Source organism: Miniopterus natalensis, chromosome 8, assembly GCF_054644295.1.
Source record: "Miniopterus natalensis isolate mMinNat1 chromosome 8, mMinNat1.hap1, whole genome shotgun sequence".
Taxonomy (NCBI): Eukaryota; Metazoa; Chordata; class Mammalia; order Chiroptera; family Miniopteridae; genus Miniopterus; species Miniopterus natalensis.
In genome coordinates this window covers 19,646,383-19,664,940 of record NC_142088.1, presented here as the reverse complement: position 1 = coordinate 19,664,940, position 18,558 = coordinate 19,646,383, and the positions used below count along the sequence as shown (strand labels likewise).

Genomic DNA, 18,558 nt, shown 5'->3' with positions numbered 1-18,558 from the left:
GAGAAAAGTTCAGGCAAGAAAAAAGTCAAAAGAAGGGGCCCAGAATAAACTGTCAAAGGCAAAGACACTCCACACCCCTTTCCTAACACCTCTGGAGGAAAGTACTCCATCCACTAGGTAGGGCCATTCCTATTTCTAATGTAGCTTGGCTACATTACAGCTGCCCCATTTTGGGTTCCATTTTGAAAAATAATTTTATAGGGAAAAGTAGAGAAATATGGTATGAACAATGCTTACATATTTTGTTAAATGCTATTACCTTTAATGATTGGATAATTGTTCACTTCCAACAGAAAGGTTGTACTTGTTTAAAAGTTTTAGACCTAGGTGGTTTGGCTCAATGGTTAGAGCGTCAGCCCGTGGACTGAAGGGTACTGGGTTCGATTCCAGCCAAGGGCAAGTACCTCAGTTGCAGGCTCGATCCCCAGCCCCAGTCAGGGCAGGAGGCAATCAATCGATGTCTCTCTCTCACATCAGCGTTTTTCTCTCTCTCTCTCTCTCTCTCTCTGTCCCTTCTACTCTCTCTGAAAAGCTACAGAAAAAATACGCGTGGGTGAGAATTAAAAAAAAAAATTTTTTTTAAGTGTTATAATGTGAAGAGGTCTTGCATAGCCTAAAATCTGACAGCCTGTGGGACTACTTTAATATACCCATACAACTATAAAACTTTCATTAGATACCTTGATAATCAGTATTCTACATCTTCCTTCTTGAGACCCTCAAAAATCATTAGAAAAAGTTATATTAAAAAGGACCTTACAGATTTCTTCTGTAATTTAAACAAGTTTACATGTGACAAATAGGGAAATTAAGAAAAAGTTAACTGAAATGCAAACTTTAAATGTTTAAAATTAAAGAACACATTGCAACTAGCATCAAATCTCAAATCCAATTCCAAGATTACTATCCAAAATGTAAGGTCATCTTTTTTTTTTTATGTTTTTATTGATTTTAGAGAGAGGGGTACGGAGAGGGATAGAGAGATAAAACATCAATGAGAGAGAAACATTGATCGGCTGCCTCCTACACGCCCCCTACTGGGGATGGAGCCCACAATCCGGGCATGTGCACTGACCAGGAATCAATCCCATGACCTCTTGGTTCATGGGTCGACACTCAACCACTGAGCCACCCCAGCTGGGCCAAAATGTCAGGTCATCTTAAAAACTTACTTTCTCTCAACTAAAATAATAATTTATTTTTTTTAAAGTAAAAAACAAGTGATCACAATAGCACCAGCTTCAGGATGTTGAAAGGTGAGGTCTTTCAAACACAAAGTGGCACTTTGAAAACTTAGATCATGAGTTATCTGCAGAAGTTATAATTTCTACTACTACACCTATACTTTCTCTGAAAAAGTCATGATCTAAATTGTAAGAACTAAAGTGTTTCTCCTATTATAAAATTAACTGTCCAATAAAGCAAACCTTTGATCTCAGCTTCATTATCACTAGTTTTAATGTAACTTACTGAGATAACCAGCCCAGACAGGAGTGCAAAAGCCAATTATAAGACTGCATTTTTTAAAAGTATTTTTTGCTGATATGAATGCAGACAATGCTTGGTCCTAACAGTGGGTTACAATTTCTGGTTTCTCCAAAATAATCTTTGTTTTGCAAACTTGAACCCCTAATATGTTTGAGTTTAAAAAAACAAAAAGAAAATGCTTTTTCTATAAGTTTTGTTCTGTTCAAAATGATAGAAAAATCAGCCCTCAACACAACATTCAAAAGCTAAAAAATTATTAGCATCCACAAGTAAAAGTAAAAATTCAGTGGATGATACAGGTAAGTGATAAAATAAGAGGCAAACATTTTGGGGGAAAAGAGATATCTGCCTCAAAACTAACACCTAATGAGTTCTAAATAGATGACTAAAATATAAACAATAAAAGGACTGAAAGAAAATACTGTATAGGTGAAATACTCTTGGAATGAAAAGAGTCCAAAGATGGGAAGGAAAAACTGATTCAAAAGGAAGAAATCCTTAAAAAAGACAATACATTAAAAAGTTTAACTTCTAAATTCCAAAATCATAATAGATATTTAATAGCAAATAACAAATGGGAGGGAGATGAGGTATTATAACAAACATGATGTATAAAAAGCTCTTACTAATCAATAAAAAAAAGAAAAACATTATTAAAAATGAATGACAAATTGGAAAGGCAAAATAAGTGTGAAATACAAATGTCCAAAAAAAATATTCAAAATTATATTATTAATCCAAAATAGTAGTTCTCATTCAAAGTGTAGTCCAAAGATCCCCACAGGTCCCTGGGACTCTTTCAAGGGAGTTCTTTAGGTCAACACCATCTTCAAAATAATACTAAGACATCATTTGTCTTTGTCACTCTATTGACATTTGCACTGATGATTTAAAAAAAACAAGAAACAAACAAATAAACAAAACCCATGCTGGGTAAAACTGCTGGCACCTTAACATGAATCAAGGCAGTGGCATCAAATTTACTACTAGTCATTACATGTTTCACACTAGGACTTGCAGTTAAATAAGAACAAGAAAAAGTTTTAAGAATGTCCCTGATAAAGCACTTGTTTATTAAAGATTATTTATTTCATTAAATCTCAATTCTTGAGTTCATGTCTTCATAACATTCTGTGTGACTAAATGTGAAGTATATATAAAGCACCTCTGTAGCATACAAAAAAAGTGTAATGGCTGTCTTGAGGAAAAGTACTTGCATGACTGTTCTAATTGTGACCTAAACTTGCTGATTCTTTTTCATTCAACACCATTTTTATTTGAAAGAGTGACTGACAAACTATGGTTATTAAGACTTAGCTATCTGGCAGTCATTTTTTCTAAAATGAACACAGTGAATCCATCACTTCAAGGAAAACAATATTTGTTGCCAATATAAAATTCAAATTTTTACCTTAAAGCTTGATTTTTTGCAAAATTTGAATTCATCACTAAAAGTATGACGAGTTCCTAATAGACTTTTCTGAGGAGATTGGTGGTACTATTACGGAATGTAATTTTAAATTTTTATATAATGAAAAATGTCAACATTTGGCACATCTATATAACTCAGTAAATCGTAATTTTCCAAATGAGCAACAGACAATATTACAAAATCTTGCATGGGTAAAAGATTCATTCAAAGTACAAGGTGAATCAATGGATTTTAATGTAACAGTATGTAAAATTCCTTTACTCTTTAGGAAACTACCGCTTGTCAAGTTTTGGTGTAGAATCAAATAAGAATATCCACAACTATTTGAAAAAAAGCTATTAAAGTATTCCTCCCTTTTCCAACTACCAATGTGTAAGGCCCTATTTCCATCTCCTAACAACATATAACAACAGATTATATACAGAAGCAAAGACGAGAATCTAGCTGTCTTCTAATAAATCAGGCATTAGGATCTGCACAACAACATAAAACAATGCTGCTCTTCACATTATACTTGTTTTGGAAAACGTAGTTACTGTCCATAAAAAGAGCATGTTAATGTGGTGAGTTTGCTTTAATTTTTAAATGAATTATTTTTAAAATTTCTGTTTTAACGTCTAATTCAGTAAATATCAATATAACTCATGTACACAAAGCTCTATGGTGTCCTCAGTGATTTTTCAGAGTGTAGGGAGATTCTAAGGCCCAAAATTTGAGAAACACTGATCTAAGTTATACAAATTAAAGCAAAATTTCTATGAAATTTGCAAACATAAAATAATAATAATAGTAATAATAATATTATTACCTACTACCCATGGCTACAAAGATGTAGAGAACCTGTCATTCTCATACACTGCTAAAAGGGTAAAGTGAAAAAATAATTCTGAAGGAAAATCTGGCAACACATATCAAAAAACTTTTTTAAAATCCAAAAGCTTGGAATCAGCAATTCTCCTTCTAGGAATCTATTTGAAGGAAAAATTAAAGATACGACAGTAATTATTTTACTGCAAGGCTATACAGCTACAACACTTTATAATGATATAAACTGGAAATGACAAATTAGAAAAGGCATTCAGCTGTGACAAATTACATTGTGTATGAAAAATTACTAATTAATATTACATTACCAAAAATTTTTAAACAGTTACAAAACTGTATGTATAGCAGGAACCCAATTTTATATATCTGAAAGAACATAGCAAGGTATTGACAAGTAAGCATTAATAAGGTTTGGAGAGTTTTAATTTATTATTTTTGTTTATATTTTTAAAGTTTTGTTTGTTTTGGGTTTTTGTTTGTTTTTGGGTTTTTTTTTATATCTTTATTGATTTCAGAGAGAGGAAAGGAGAGGGAGAGACAGAGACAGAAACATCAACGATGAGAGTCATTGATCAGCTGCAGCCCGCAACCCGGGCATGTGCCCTGACCGGGAATCGAACCCTGATCGCCTGGATCCTAGGTCGATGCTCAAACGCTGAGCCACGCCCGGCCGGGCTTGTTTGTTTTTTTAATTAACAAAAGTCCTACATGGTTTAGTAATAGGTAAAACAATATAAAGCTATATAAGAAGAGTTCCCACTCCCATCTACTTAAAAAAACACCCTGTCCAATTCCATCTCCTTGTGGTAGCCAATGTTAACAGCCTGGTAGTGTACATCCACTCACACTTTACCTATACTCACACCTAATAGCCAAATATCTATCCATATACTCAGTCACAAGAGATACATTGATGTCTCTTGTTTACTTTTTTAAAAAATAAGATATTACAATACCTCTTGATTTTTTTCTACTTGTTAATATCCATCAAGGGCACAGCCAGGTAAAAGATAAGAATTTCATTCATTCTTTTTATAATAGCTGCATAATATTTCATAAAACATAGATGTACCATAATTTACTCAAGGTTCCCTACTGGTTATAAAGATTGTTTGTAGATTTTTAATATTGCAAGCAATGCTGCAATAAACATCTTTGAACACATATCTTTACATTCTGATTATTTTTTACCATAAGACAGAGTCCCCAAAGTACGTATGCTGGCTATACATACAGTTTAAATTAGCAAATATTGTCACCAGCAATGTATGACATCCCATATCCTCACCAACACTGGATATGATTTTTGCCAATCTGATGATAATTCACTGTTATTTTAATTTGCATTTACTGCCTACTTTGGGGACTGAAATTTTCACTTGTTTATTAACCACTTATATATCTTCTTCCTCTATTCCCATACTTTTCCCATTTTTGTATTGCTGTCATGTCATGCAAATAATTTTTCCTCAGGTCAGAATCACAGCTCACACCACATTCAAGAATAAATTCCAAATGAATTAAAGGTTTAAATGATCAAAAACAATCAAACTATTAATATAAAATATAGACTATCTTTATAAACTTGGGATCAGAGAGATTTTCTTAAGCAAGAACACTCAGAAGCAACAAAGAAAAGATAGACATTTGACTAAATTAAAGTTATATCTGTATCTTTTCACTTTTAAATCATGAATAGGAATTGCTTTGGGAATTTTTTTTAAGTTTTCTTTTTTAAACTGTTGGCAGATAGTAACAATGCTATCATTATTCCAAAGTCCTATGATAATACATGTAGAGAATTTCATTGGACACACAGGTACTGAGACTACAGAGGCATATACAATCAACTGTCTTTTAATATGCTGCTGTGCCGGGGCTACTACTACTACTGCTACTAGAAGCTATAACTGGAATTCTAAATTCCCAACTCCTATTTCTGTATCCTGTTTCCCAAGTATTATCCTCCCCAGTAGCATATTTACTTTAAGGTGGTCTACCTAAATACACAATCTTCCATTGGGACACTCTGTCCAAGTGTTCTTCTATCCCATCACCTATGTGGTAGTTACAAAAATAAAGCCTCGTGCAATATGTTGTATTACACATATATGATATGGTAAAATAGATAACTCACCTAAATGGGGAAACAAATCAGTGTCCAACTGATGTTTTTGGGTGCACAGTTTCACCAGTCTCTGCAGTCGACTTATACAAGAGAAGTGTGGAGAGAAGGCTGTGGCTTTCATAAGGACCCGGTCAGTCCTGGGTGGGTCCACGGCAGGAGCCCTACTGGATGGCAGGAGGGGCAGAGGCCTCTTGTGAGACAGCTGCCTCGCTTGTGCTATAGTGTGTGTGGTGGCGGCCACTCCCTGCATTGGTAGGCTGGTGTTCTGAGGTTGAGGTGACTTGCAGACTAAACCCTGCGGTGGCGCTGGAGGCTTTACAGAAGTGGATAAAGGTGACAGGCTGGAGTGCTGCTGCGGAGGCTGCTGCTGGGAAGGTGCAGGAGGGGGACTAAAGTGCTCTTGTCGAACTTTTAAAATCTCTGTCTCTCTCTGGCGCTGCCGATTCTGGGCCAACTTGCTCTGCAACTTCTTTCTCACAGTTGCCCCTTTCTTTAGGTCATCATCCTCCTCGTTGAAAGCAAATGGGTCTTCCAACTCAGTTTCCAGGTAGTGGAGAGGGACCCTTGCCCCAGGTGGAGAGAGGGACATTCCATCCAGTCCATTGGGCATCTTCAAGGCCAACGTAGGCACCGTCAGGCTAAAGGCCATCGTATCCATCTGGTGCCTGACCTTTACCTCATCTATAGGGTCATTCTTTTTCTTCCTCTCTTTTTTCGGGATAAAGCCAAGTACCTGCAAGTGGCTGTTGCAGTACCTTTAAAAACATACACATACATGGGAAAATGTTCATGATACATATTAAGTAAAATATAAAACTATATTTTATAAAATATGAATCCTAATATGTTATAAACGAATGACTAGCCCTAGCCAGCTTGGCTCAGTGGTTAGCGTTGGCCCAGGAACTAAAGGGTCCCAGGTTCTATTCCAGCAAAGAGCACGTACCATGGTTGCAGGCTCGATCCCCTACCCCAGTCAAGGTGGGTGTGGGGGGCAACCAGTGGATGCATCTCTCTCACATGGATGTTTCTCTCTCTATCTCTCTCCCTTCCACTCTCTGAAAAGCAATGGAAAAAAGGTCCTCAGGCGAGGATTCAAAAAAAAAAAAAAAGGTAGGACTAGAGTAACTCTTGACATTCGTGAATTTCATATATGCAACTTCCACGACTCTGAAGCAATCCTCAAAGTCCATGCAATTTTGCTGAAGCAAACATGTGAACTGTACGGTGTGGAGGCTGCCAGACAGAAGTCATTCAAATAGTAAGTGGCACAGCCCAGCTATTGCTTCTCAGGTCCCTTGTTATTCTGTATTCATAGCAAACAAAGTAACTCATCAAGAGTCACTTAAAATTATCTATGGAGAAAAAAATACTGTATATATGTTCCAATGCCATTCAAGTATTTAGAGATTCATAAAGATCTTATGACATAACCATTAAGAATGACAAGTGTCCGCTATATGAATAGATTCATAAAACAAGAGAAAGGGCTTCAGGGACAACTGTACTAAGAAGCTTTCCAATACAGAATAAATTGGTTTTCTTGTTTTCAACTCACTTTCAAATTCACAAATGAATTAGTTTTTTTAATGAAGAAAAATGAGGTGGAGTATTTTTTTTTAATTTACAAATCAGACTTTCCTGGTCATTTACATGTGGGCAGCCTGAACAGTAAATGAGGCTACTATGTGTTTCATTACGTAATACAGCAGAGGCGGATTGCACATACAGTCCTCCTTCAACTTCACTCCACTCACTCCAGCCACCCTGGCGGCACTATCACAACAGAGTCTGAACTCCTAAAACCCTGCCTCTGCTAAAAGAGAAAATTCTTCATAACTAGAATTAGAACAGTTTACTAGCATTTAAAATAAGTATGCAAATATGCATTCTTGTCTAAAAGAACTAGTATACAGAGGAGTAACTACTAATGGGGTTGTTTTGGGGGGAAGAAAATGTAAAATTAGGCTGCGGTGACAGCTGCACAACCCTGTGAATATTACTAAAAAATACTGAATTGTATACTTTAAATGAGTGAACTGTATGGGATGTGAATTATATCTTAAACTGTTTTTAAAAATAAACATACAGATGACAAGAAATTTTCTTGGCAAATATATACATACTAGTAAAAATAGACATAAAATTATAGCAAACTTAAACTTAAAATGTTATATAAAATAATCAACTTAATATAACCACTTATCTCGAAGAAATCAAGCAGTAATGAACCCTAGCTTAGAAAATGAACTTTACTTTTATTTATTTTTAATTTAATTTTTTAAACATATCTTCACTGATTTCAAAGAGAGGGAGAGGGAGAGACAGAAACATCAATGATGAGAGAGTCACTGATCGGCTGCCTCCTGCACAGGGGATCAAGCCTGCAAACCTGGCATGTACCCAACAGGGAAACCGTGATCTCCTTGATCACAGGTTGATGCTCAACCACTGTGCCACACCGGCCTGCTGAACTTTACTTTTAAATTATACCAGTACTACTACTGAGCATAACATTATTCTATTTCAAACACTGGAATCCCTTAAGTTAGCATTTATAATACACACCAGATAAATTAGACACCAGATATCAAGAAGCTTCCTCTAGCTGACCACCAACCAGATAATTTCGTCAATTGAAAGTCCTTGGAAATTTTTTTTCTGAAACAATACATAAACTATCTCAAATTCCTAAGTGTCCAAGGAGTAACTGCATCAACAATGAAAGTATATTTTCAAAAGAATATTAATATTTTCCATAGTATGTCATATAGTTACAATTATCAATATATATAGACAGGTTAAAACATATTATGACATGAACCCAACCTGGATTTCTTCAGGTAACATAAGAATATTATCTTCTGCTAAAGTCGACTTTAATATGTGTGTGTGTGTGTGTGTGCGTGTGTGTGTGTGTGTGTGTGTATGCCATTTGCATTTATATGTTCTTGGACCAATTTAAAAGAAAATGTATATTAGTACTTAACCAAGTATAGTTTCTCTTGACATAACAACACAAAAATCATTTCCCTTATCTTGATCTAAAAAGAGGAAATTACTTAGAATATAAAGGTGAAGATATATGCCTCAGAATATTCTGGACAAATTTCGAGTGACTCTTACTTTACTGCTTGCTGTAAGCTATAATATTTGCTTCAGCTGAAATGAAAACAAATCCAAGGTTGACAATTGCAACTGTGATAAAATGAATTTAAGACAAAATTATTGAAATGTGTTTATTATGGAGCTAGAAGTAAAAAATTAATCCAAGTTCTTCCATTTTTTAAGTTTAAAAAGGGCAAGGGTATGAAATTAGCATTTTCAGTCTGCTAGAACCAAATGGACAGATATGTTTACCTAATACAGTGGTCCCTTTCTCACCTGAGATTAAAATTTTATTCCTTGTCTCACTAAGCAGCTGTTTCTAACTTTCGGGTATTGTAATTTGAAGCCTTAAGTGCTCATTAGAAATTCTAACAGAGTATTCCCAAATCACCACATTATACTATACTCATTTTGGTGGGATCTCTAGCAGCACAAATTATTTATTTCACCCTAAAGTGTAAAAACTGCTCACTGTGACATATAAAATACATATTCCTTTTCAACCAATTTATGCAGGTGACATTTGCTTATGTATGGGAACAAGGATGAACTTTTTTTTAAGGATGAACTTTTTACTTCTATACATTCTAAGAGAGAAGTTAAACATTCCAAGTTTCTACCTAAAGATAACAAGTATTTGAAACTTTCTTGTAAAATAAGCATGCATCCCTCTGTAATATCCTACCATGATCAACATGGTTTCTGGAGAACTGAAGGAAAAGAGATTATATGTGAAATCTAGTGTGAATTTTCCTACAAATACGAAAGATGAACAACCAGCATAAGACTTCTTTAAAAACACCTCCCCATTTATTTATTTTTTAATTCAGCAAAGCATAAATTCATAATTCTAGCAATAAAACCTATCCTTACTATGAAGATACAGTTTCTAATTTATAGTAAACATATTCTATATGGAACTCTTTTTAACCAAAAGAGGCAAGATTATAAAATAATGCCAAATATTGCTTAGAGGTCTGATAGAAAGTAAATCTGAGTGATTCAAGTAATCATTCTTTTGAGTAATTCTTTTTCAGTGAGTACATACCCTTTGTTACCTTTCAAGCACAGATTTTAAAATTCCAAAATTATCATAAATTACAACACCTAAGTAGTTTCCATAATTTTTCTCATTTAGGCAGATGACAAAACTAAGTAGAGAAGTCAGAAACACTTTATAGGGCTGCAAACTAAATACATCAGTACCAAGACTTCAAGCAACAACTTTAAGGGGAAAAAATTTTTTTTAAATAATCCTAGAAAGTCTCTTAAGTCAATATAAAAAGAAAGCATTAAAACATACTTTTCAAGTGATTCCCCAAATTTACTACTCCATTTTTAAAAAATTACCATCTCTCATCTTTAGAAGCATTTCAAAGATTACTTAGAATACTCAAAGAAAGCATCATTTACATTCACTGTATCAAAAGCAGAAAGGACAAGAAAAAGAAAAATTCCAAGCCTAATTAAATCAAAGGCCGAGTCCCATTACCAGCTCTTACCTACGATCCTCTGATTTGGGGATGGGGTTGGTGCAGCGTTGGCTGTTATACTTGGCCACATATTCACATTGCTTGAAGGGGGCAGTCTTGTCCTCCAGAACGTGTCTGATACAGAAAGCGTAGCCGTTGAGTCGCCGCTGCTTGCACAGTTTGGGGCTATATGAGCACAAGGGCTTATTGTCAACCTCAGAGAAGTGTATATGTTTCCCTTCATACATCACGTGACTCTATTCCTTGTGAACATCAGCTAAAAGACCACCACAAAAAAAGAAACCCAAATGATAAATCAGAGAGTATAAGGCAGATTTAAGTTGAGAATTTCACTGAGGGATTTCTGGCCCCACAGCCATACCTGATTTTAAATCTTCTGCACCATAGCAATGTTAAGAGAACCCCAAGGATACCACACTTTGGAATGCTGCAGAATCAAGATGAAGCAGATTGTCTACAAAAATATCAAAAGGCCTAGTTAACAAATTGAAATAAGCAAAGTTTGCTCACCTCAGAAGTAAAATACTAGGATATCACCCTTCTAATGGGATAGATTCTTCTTCGTTGTAATCCAACATCCCAATACTGAATCCAAATAGTAAGAGGGACAAAATATTAAATTACCTTACCCCTCCAAATTGAACTAAATAACTTCTCCTCTGGCTAAGTTTTGGAAATACCTCAAAATAGGTAGGGGTCTTCCACCAAACAAATGTCATAAAGTAGCAGTCTTTTCATTTCATTACTGGTGCTTATAGGCTATACCTATTTCCAGAACCAAAATCTCTTTACAATGCAAACAGACCTCAAACTTCCCTCAGAAAGTCTACATATTTTGATAAATTGACAAGTATTCAGCAATTTGTAAAATAATGTTTCTATGACATACAAAAAAGAGCAAATTCCCATTTTTAAAAAAGTCACTTTCCCTTTAATCTCCCCCCTCACTTATCCCATCTAAACTTGAGCCCAAGGACTAGTCACCCAACCACACTTCCACCACTCAGTTCGGTGCTCCCAATTACACTAAACAGAATAATAATCATGGTTTATGAGTCTTTGGAGCTTTAGTAAGAAATGGAAGAAAAAAATGACACAATACTCATACATCTCTACACAAAAGTCCCAGCAGTAGCATTTACACATTATACCACTACATAGTCTACAATGAAATTGAATCAACTAATTTGTCAAGTCAGGATTGTAGTGGGCTAATGTGGTCTAACACCCCTTCTCCACACTCCAAAAGTCACCCACATAGGCTTAGATACCAGCTACATAAAAACTCAATACTCTCTCCTTTAATAAACTCAGTATGAAATGCCCCATACCAGTGAATGACAAGATACATAAATGCTTGAGGAGTCAGGAGATAATGTTTGCTCAAGCCCAGAATCTGGACTTACTTTGTTACCTTGAGCAAGTCATTTAACCTCAGTTTTCTCATCTGTAAAATAGAGATAATAACAGTTGCTATGTTATCATTAAGCTGCTGCAAGGATCAAATGATACAGCGCATGCAACACACTAAATACCATGCCTCGTACATGTTAGACACTGAATGAAAATTATAACTCATAAGTGCTAATTCTTCTTACTACACTTTACCTGAAAATGATAAAAACAGAGAATTTGTATTACCCTTGAAAAGCATTTCACTTACTCTAGCAGGAAAGAAACCCTGAAGTACAAGCTTGATTAATAAAAATCACATTCATTACTGAGTAAACTTAATCACATACCAATGTGAAACAAAAATAATAGCTTTCCCTTTTCACTTTATTAGGGTGCAAGAAAGAAAAGTTGGACTAAAAATTTGAATTTAGCTGCCCTGAAGGTCTGGATGTTCATGACAGGAAAGATTTCAAAGCAAACCCATGCTGTTTCATTTTTACACTCTTTGGCCTGCTCACCCACCTGGCAAACATAAATCCTTCATGGATTAATTTAAGTAAATCTACAATAACTTCAGGAAAAAAATACACAGGATATAAGTAAGAGAAAAAAGTAATTTACAGAATCAATTTGATTGCCATTATGAAGAAAGCAGCCTATATATCTGTATGCATGATAATATTTTATAAATCACAGAAAGACATCTAAGGGCAGGCATGAAGGGATGTGATGGGCAATGTTTACTTTTTAACACTGACATCTTCCAGTTATAGATTTCCCCTTTAAAGTTTTACACATTTTTTTTCTTGAATTGGCTAGAACTACTGGAACAATGTTAATAATAAGGGTGACCATTGTTACTCCTAACTTTAAGTGAGATTGTTTTGAGTCAATGGTAGGTAGGAATAATGCTGACATTTTTTTTTTTTTTTAAGATTTTTTTTTAGCAAGGAAAGAAGGAGGAGAGAGGGAGAGAGGGGGAGAGAGAGAAAGAGACATAGATACAGGAGCAAAACACTGATCAGCTGCCTCCTACATGCCCACCACTCCGGCAAATACCCTGGCTGGGAATGGAACATAGGACAACATCCAACCAAGCCACACCGGCCAGGGTAATAAAGCTGACTTTTAATGTGACGAATTTCCTGTTATGTTAAGGAAATAACAAGTAAATTCCTATTTTATTAAGAGTTGTTATTCAAAAAAACAAAACAAAACAACAAAAAACTTTCAGAATGGTTAATTTTACCAAATTCTTTTTCAGCTTCGGGGGAGATGATCATCTTTCTCTTTATTTTTTTTTTTTTTAATATATCTTTAATGATTTCAGAGAGAGGAAAGGAGAGGGAGAGAGAGAGATAGAAACATCAATGACGAGAGAGTCATTGATCAGCTGCCTAGCCTGCGTAACCCGGGCATGTGCCCTGACTGGAAATCGAACCCTGATCACCTGGATCCTAGGTCGATGCTCAACCCCTGAGCCACGCCGGCTGGGCCTCTTTCATATTTTTTAAAATATGGTATTTATTATTTTCTGATACAGTCCTGGGATGAAAGCAACTTGGTCATTATGTACTATTATTTTAATGTGTTGCTGAATTATACTTGCTAACATGTAAGATTTTTGTATTATAATAATGGCCTAAGTTTTCTGTTTGTGTGCTTTGCCAGAATTTGGTATCGATACAATATTTCAAAAAATAATTTAGAAAATCTTTCTCTTTTTCTATGTTCTTGAGCAAGTAAAAAAGGACTACAAGTTATAATGTTCCTTAGAAGGTTGCCTCGGCTTAGTGCTTTTTCATAGTGAATCAGGTCTTCACATTTATCTGCAGACAATTTAGTAATGTGACCTCTTATATTTAATTTCCTAAATATATGTGATTTATTCTCATATTCTGTGCATTCATAACATATGTGATATTTGTGCTTTCTCCCTTTGTTCATGACAGGTTCAATAGAAGTTTATCTGTTTTATATTTTTACCAATATCCTCTTATAAAAAACAAAAAACAAAATCTCTTGGGAGTTATTAGTATCTCCATGTAAGTTTTCTAATTCATCAAGTTCTGCTTTTATCTTTGATAATACTTTCTTTTTATTGATTTTTTTAAAAAGAGAGAGGAAGGAAGAGGGGGAGAGAAACAGTGATGTGTGAGTGAAACATTGATCAGCTGCCTCCTGCACACCCCCAACCAGGGGTAGAGCCTGCAACCCAGGCATATGCCCTGATGGAGAACTGATCTGGTAGCCTTTTGGTGCATGGGAAAATGCCCAACCAACTGAGCCACACCAGCAAGGGCTGATAAACTTTTTCTGCTTTCTTTTCATTTATTATTTTTTGCAACTTCTTGGGCTGAATTATTCATTTTAATTTTTTCTTGCTTAGTAATTTATGAATCTCCCTGAGTACTGTTTTAGCCATATCCCAAAGATACTAGTACACGGAATTCTGACTATCAGTACTTTCTAGTTGATTTGGATTTGATATTTTAATTTCCCCTTTGACCTAAGAGTTAATTTTTTCAGATGGTAGAGTTTTATGTTTTCCTTGTTTTAGTTCTAGTTAAGAATAAGAAGCATATCTGCATATATTTCTGCTTTTTGCATTTGACTGAGATTTTCTTTGGGACCTAATAGGGATTCTTGAAAAAGCTCATTTTCATTGTTTCCAGGGTACATTGTTTGTTATACTATATATCATGGTTATTAATGTCCACTATGTTATTACTTATTTTGTCTGCTTGCTCTATCAAGAGCTGAAAGAATTCAGTCAAAATCCCTTTCTATGATCAGATTTGTCTGTTTCTCAGTATATTTTCTGTCCTATAAATTTTAAAGCTGTGTTTTTGATATATGAGATTCATAACCACTAGATTATCATTCTTTATCATTAGGAAATGCAACTCAAGTGATGATTTTTGTCTTGAATTAAACCTTGTCTGACACAAATACTTGGACTCTCATTTTTTTATTTGAATTTGCCAGTTAAAGTCTTTACCCATCCTTTTATTCTAAAATTTTCTGAGGCACTGTTTTAAATCATGGGTCAGAAAACTCTAGCTTACAGTACAAATCTGGCCCAATGACTATTTTTGTAGTTTTATTAGAAAACTATCCTGTTAATTCATCTACATGTTGTCTATGGCTGCTTTCATGCTGTAACAGTAGAGATGAATAGTTGCAATAGAGATTGTATGGCTGCAAAGCCTGAAATATTTACTAAAATATTATCTGCTGGTTCGATTTAGATGACATCTCTTAATTGGTTTGACTTTTTTGCTCTACCTTGAGTGTCATTCTCTTTTAATAAATGGGTTTATCCAATTTATAATTTTATATTTATTTACATGGCAGATATTTCATCTTAATTTTATTATCTTTCTTTTTTGCATTGCTTTTAGCTTTCAATTCTATCTTTTTATTACATTTCATTATATAGCCTGTTTTCTTGGGAGATTTAGTCTGTGTCCTTTAGATAACATTTCTTTACTGCACACTAAGAAAATTAGTATACTTAGCATTATCACAATTGACCTTACGTTATGAACAATGAGAAAAATATCCATTTTTTTAAACTACCCATCCCAAATGCAGTAATTTCTCCTTATACTATTATTTCTACACTGCCATACTTTACAACATTTTAATGCTGGTTCTACATTTAAATTTATTCAGTGCTATTCACTAATCCTATTAGTTGTCAACTCATCCCTAATGCAATAGTTTGTAACATATCACCTCTCCTCTCTCTCCTCCCTTCCCCTTCACCTCCACTCAGGGCTGACTTATGGAATCTAAGCCATGGTTTTTCTATTTGGAAATACACGTCAATTAATAATATACTTAAACTATAACTTGCCTGAACATAAAATTCTTGGGTCATGTATTTTCTTTTGTCTACTAAATTTGAGTATTTTTTTCCATATATTCTAGAACGAAAAAGCCTAAGGCAAGCCTCTTTATTTTATACAGGGCTTGATTTTATTTTTTTTCCATTTTGACCTAACAATGTCTTTATATTTAAGGACTAGAAACTACTTTAGAATTTCAAGTCTTCTGTTACTGTGGGAAACTCAATGTCTTGAAAATATTTTTTCTGCTTCATGATTCTATTGTCTTCTTCAGGGGTATCAATTATTGGTAAGCCTATTTACTGTATTCTCTCTCTCATCTTTTTAGTTTTTTACTTTTTCCATTTTGAATTGCTGGAATTTCTCAAGCTTACCTCCAATATCCCCCCCATAGTGTATATCTGCTGCTTTGCAAGTGACCTTCATTTCTATTATATTTTTCTGTTATTTTGTATCCAGATTCCATCAGCTCACTCTAATCTTTCTGTTGTCTTGTTCATACACTCTTCCCTTGAGACTTGACTCAGTGCTGAACCAGTCTCTCCAACTCACTGGAGTCCATATGACGTAGATTTTAGAGAACGATAGTGTAGGCTTTAAATATTTCTCTTCAGGTAACTAAGCAGCTATAAGGCGGTTTACTGCCAGTTTCTTCTCCACTCTAAACTTCCCGCAAAAATGGTATGACTGTAGCCCGGCTGACATGGCTCAGTGATTGAGCATGGACCTATGATCCAGGGGATCACACTTCGATTCCCGGTCAGGGCACGTGCCCAGGTTGCAGGCTCAATCCCCAGTGGGGGGCATGCAGGAGGCAGCCAATCAATGACTTTCTCATCATTGATGTTTCCATCTCTCTCTCTCCCTCTCCCTTCCTCTCTCTGAAATCAATAGCGATATATTTTGAAGAAGAAAAAAAGTATGACTGTATAGTTTGTAATTCAACCCCACCTCTCCTGTCACTCAGGAAGCCCAATGTACATACCAAGTTTGCCAATCCAAGTATGAAGTTATTGGTTTTGTCTCCATGGTGGACCACCCCCCTACTTGGGAGAAAAGCTGCTTCCCTCACTCTGCCTGAGTTCTGTAGAGAAAATCATCCTCTCTTGCCCTGGTTCAATCTTCACTACTTAATAGCACTAATTCATATATTCTGATTACAAAGTTTTGTTAGTTACCAAGATAGAGGGGTTTTTTTTGCTTCTCAGTCTCATTATTTTTAGTTTAGAAAGGAAAGAAGAGAGATGTCAGTATTATACCATCATTAACCAGAAATATCTTTTAAAATTCTGTATAGTAAAATACAGGGGTAGGCAAAAGTAGGTTTATAGTTGTTCGTATGGAAAATACAATAATAAATAATAATACAAGAATAAGGTGTTTCGCATACTTACAACTGTAAACCTACGTTTGCCAACCCCTGTATATCAAAATAAAATCATAAAACAAATTTATTATATAATTTTTACAAATTACTTTTGTAATAATTTTCTATTTTTTATTTTAAAGAATCAACATACTATTAAAGAAGTTACTAACCTTGATTAAATCCATTTTCACTGTCAAATCGATGTGATTCTAGCTTTAATGGCTAGTATTTACTTATTAAACTCTTACGAAAAATCTATCATTTTCCTTGAAGTTGTGGAGGGTATAACAGTAAGAGACATAGTTCTGCCCTTAGAATATTACACTCGATGAGATGAGATGCATTCAAAAGAAAGGAAGTGAATAATTGGAGGACCTCCCCCACAGCTCTGAGCACCCCAGGTTCCTCTAGTGCCACCAAGCCTAAGATCAGGCTGCTCCCTCTGTCCACAGCCGTGGATGTCTTCCCTCTTGGTACCCCCTCCTCTGGCCAGTCCTGGTTTAATCCTTCAGAACACACATGCAATTTCCCAAAGGCTGAGTTAGTTACAGGCTCCGCTGAGGTACTCCACGCATTTCCCTGTTTGGACACTCATCACATTCTATTTTAATTGCCTACTCTTCTGCTGTCTTCCCTCCTAGACAATAAGATTCCAGAGGGATGACAGTTTTCTGTTCATCTTTATATCCCAGGGCCCAGCAGTTAATAGGTGCTCAATAAGTACATGCTGCCTACATAAATAGCTTCTGTGAGAGTAACTTTTGTTTTAAATCCTCACCAGAGGATATTTTTTCCATTACTTTTCAGAGAGAGTGGAAGCAGGAGTGAACGAGAGAGAGAGAGAGAGAGAGAGAGAGAGAGAGAGAGAGAGAGAGAGAGAGAGAGAGAGAGAGAGGGGCGGGGGAGGGAGGGAGGGAGGGAGTGGCAGAGAGGTGAGAGAGAGACTGATTGGTTGCCTCCCACACACAACCAGGCTGGGGATTGAGCTTGGGGTTGAGCTTGCAACCAAGGTACGTGCCCTTGGTCGCAATCAAATCCCTGACACTTCAGTCCACAGGCCAACGCTCTAATCACTGAGCAAACCAGCTAGGGCTGTGACAGTAACTTTTAATTCTGGGTTGTCTACCCAAAACAAAGGTTACTAGATTCACCCACTGATCATTAAATAACTTCTAAAAATCACTAAACTGGAACTTCAGATAGTCTATACAATAATTTCTAATAGCCATTGTCATATGCCAAGAGAAAATTAGTATAATTTAGATTTAAATTTTTTTAATATTCTAGTATATCTCAAAAAGTAACATCAAACAGTTCATCAAACAGATGTATATAATTTGCTACCCAATATCTATTTAGCAAATAATGTTTAAAAAACATAAGAATGCATTAAACTCTGCCTAGTCAACTTGCTTCTAACGCTAACAATTCATTAATCTAGCCCGGCCTGGCGTGGCTCAGCTACT

The 18,558-nt window shown here is 35.4% G+C and overlaps 1 protein-coding gene across 8 annotated transcripts in view; it reads right to left on the bottom strand.

Annotated features, from left to right (window-relative positions):
- The window catches only part of INO80D (INO80 complex subunit D), a 60,874-nt gene that overhangs the window by 33,233 nt on the left and 9,083 nt on the right, over positions 1 to 18,558 (bottom strand). For 5 of the 8 annotated variants that reach the window (XM_016196695.2, XM_016196694.2, XM_087819627.1 and 2 more), the window contains exons 2-4: positions 10,836 to 10,928; positions 10,484 to 10,730; positions 5,883 to 6,628 (exon numbers count right to left, since the gene is read on the bottom strand). In XM_016196695.2, coding sequence (XP_016052181.1) covers positions 5,883 to 6,628; positions 10,484 to 10,701 — 964 coding nt within the window. In that variant the 5' untranslated portion in view covers positions 10,702 to 10,730; positions 10,836 to 10,928. Of the gene's footprint in view, positions 1 to 5,882; positions 6,629 to 8,441; positions 9,543 to 10,483; positions 10,731 to 10,835; positions 10,929 to 11,880; positions 11,922 to 17,262; positions 17,574 to 18,558 lie in introns of those variants that run through there. The other 3 variants (XM_087819626.1, XM_016196692.2, XM_016196697.2) reach the window with 3 other exon arrangements.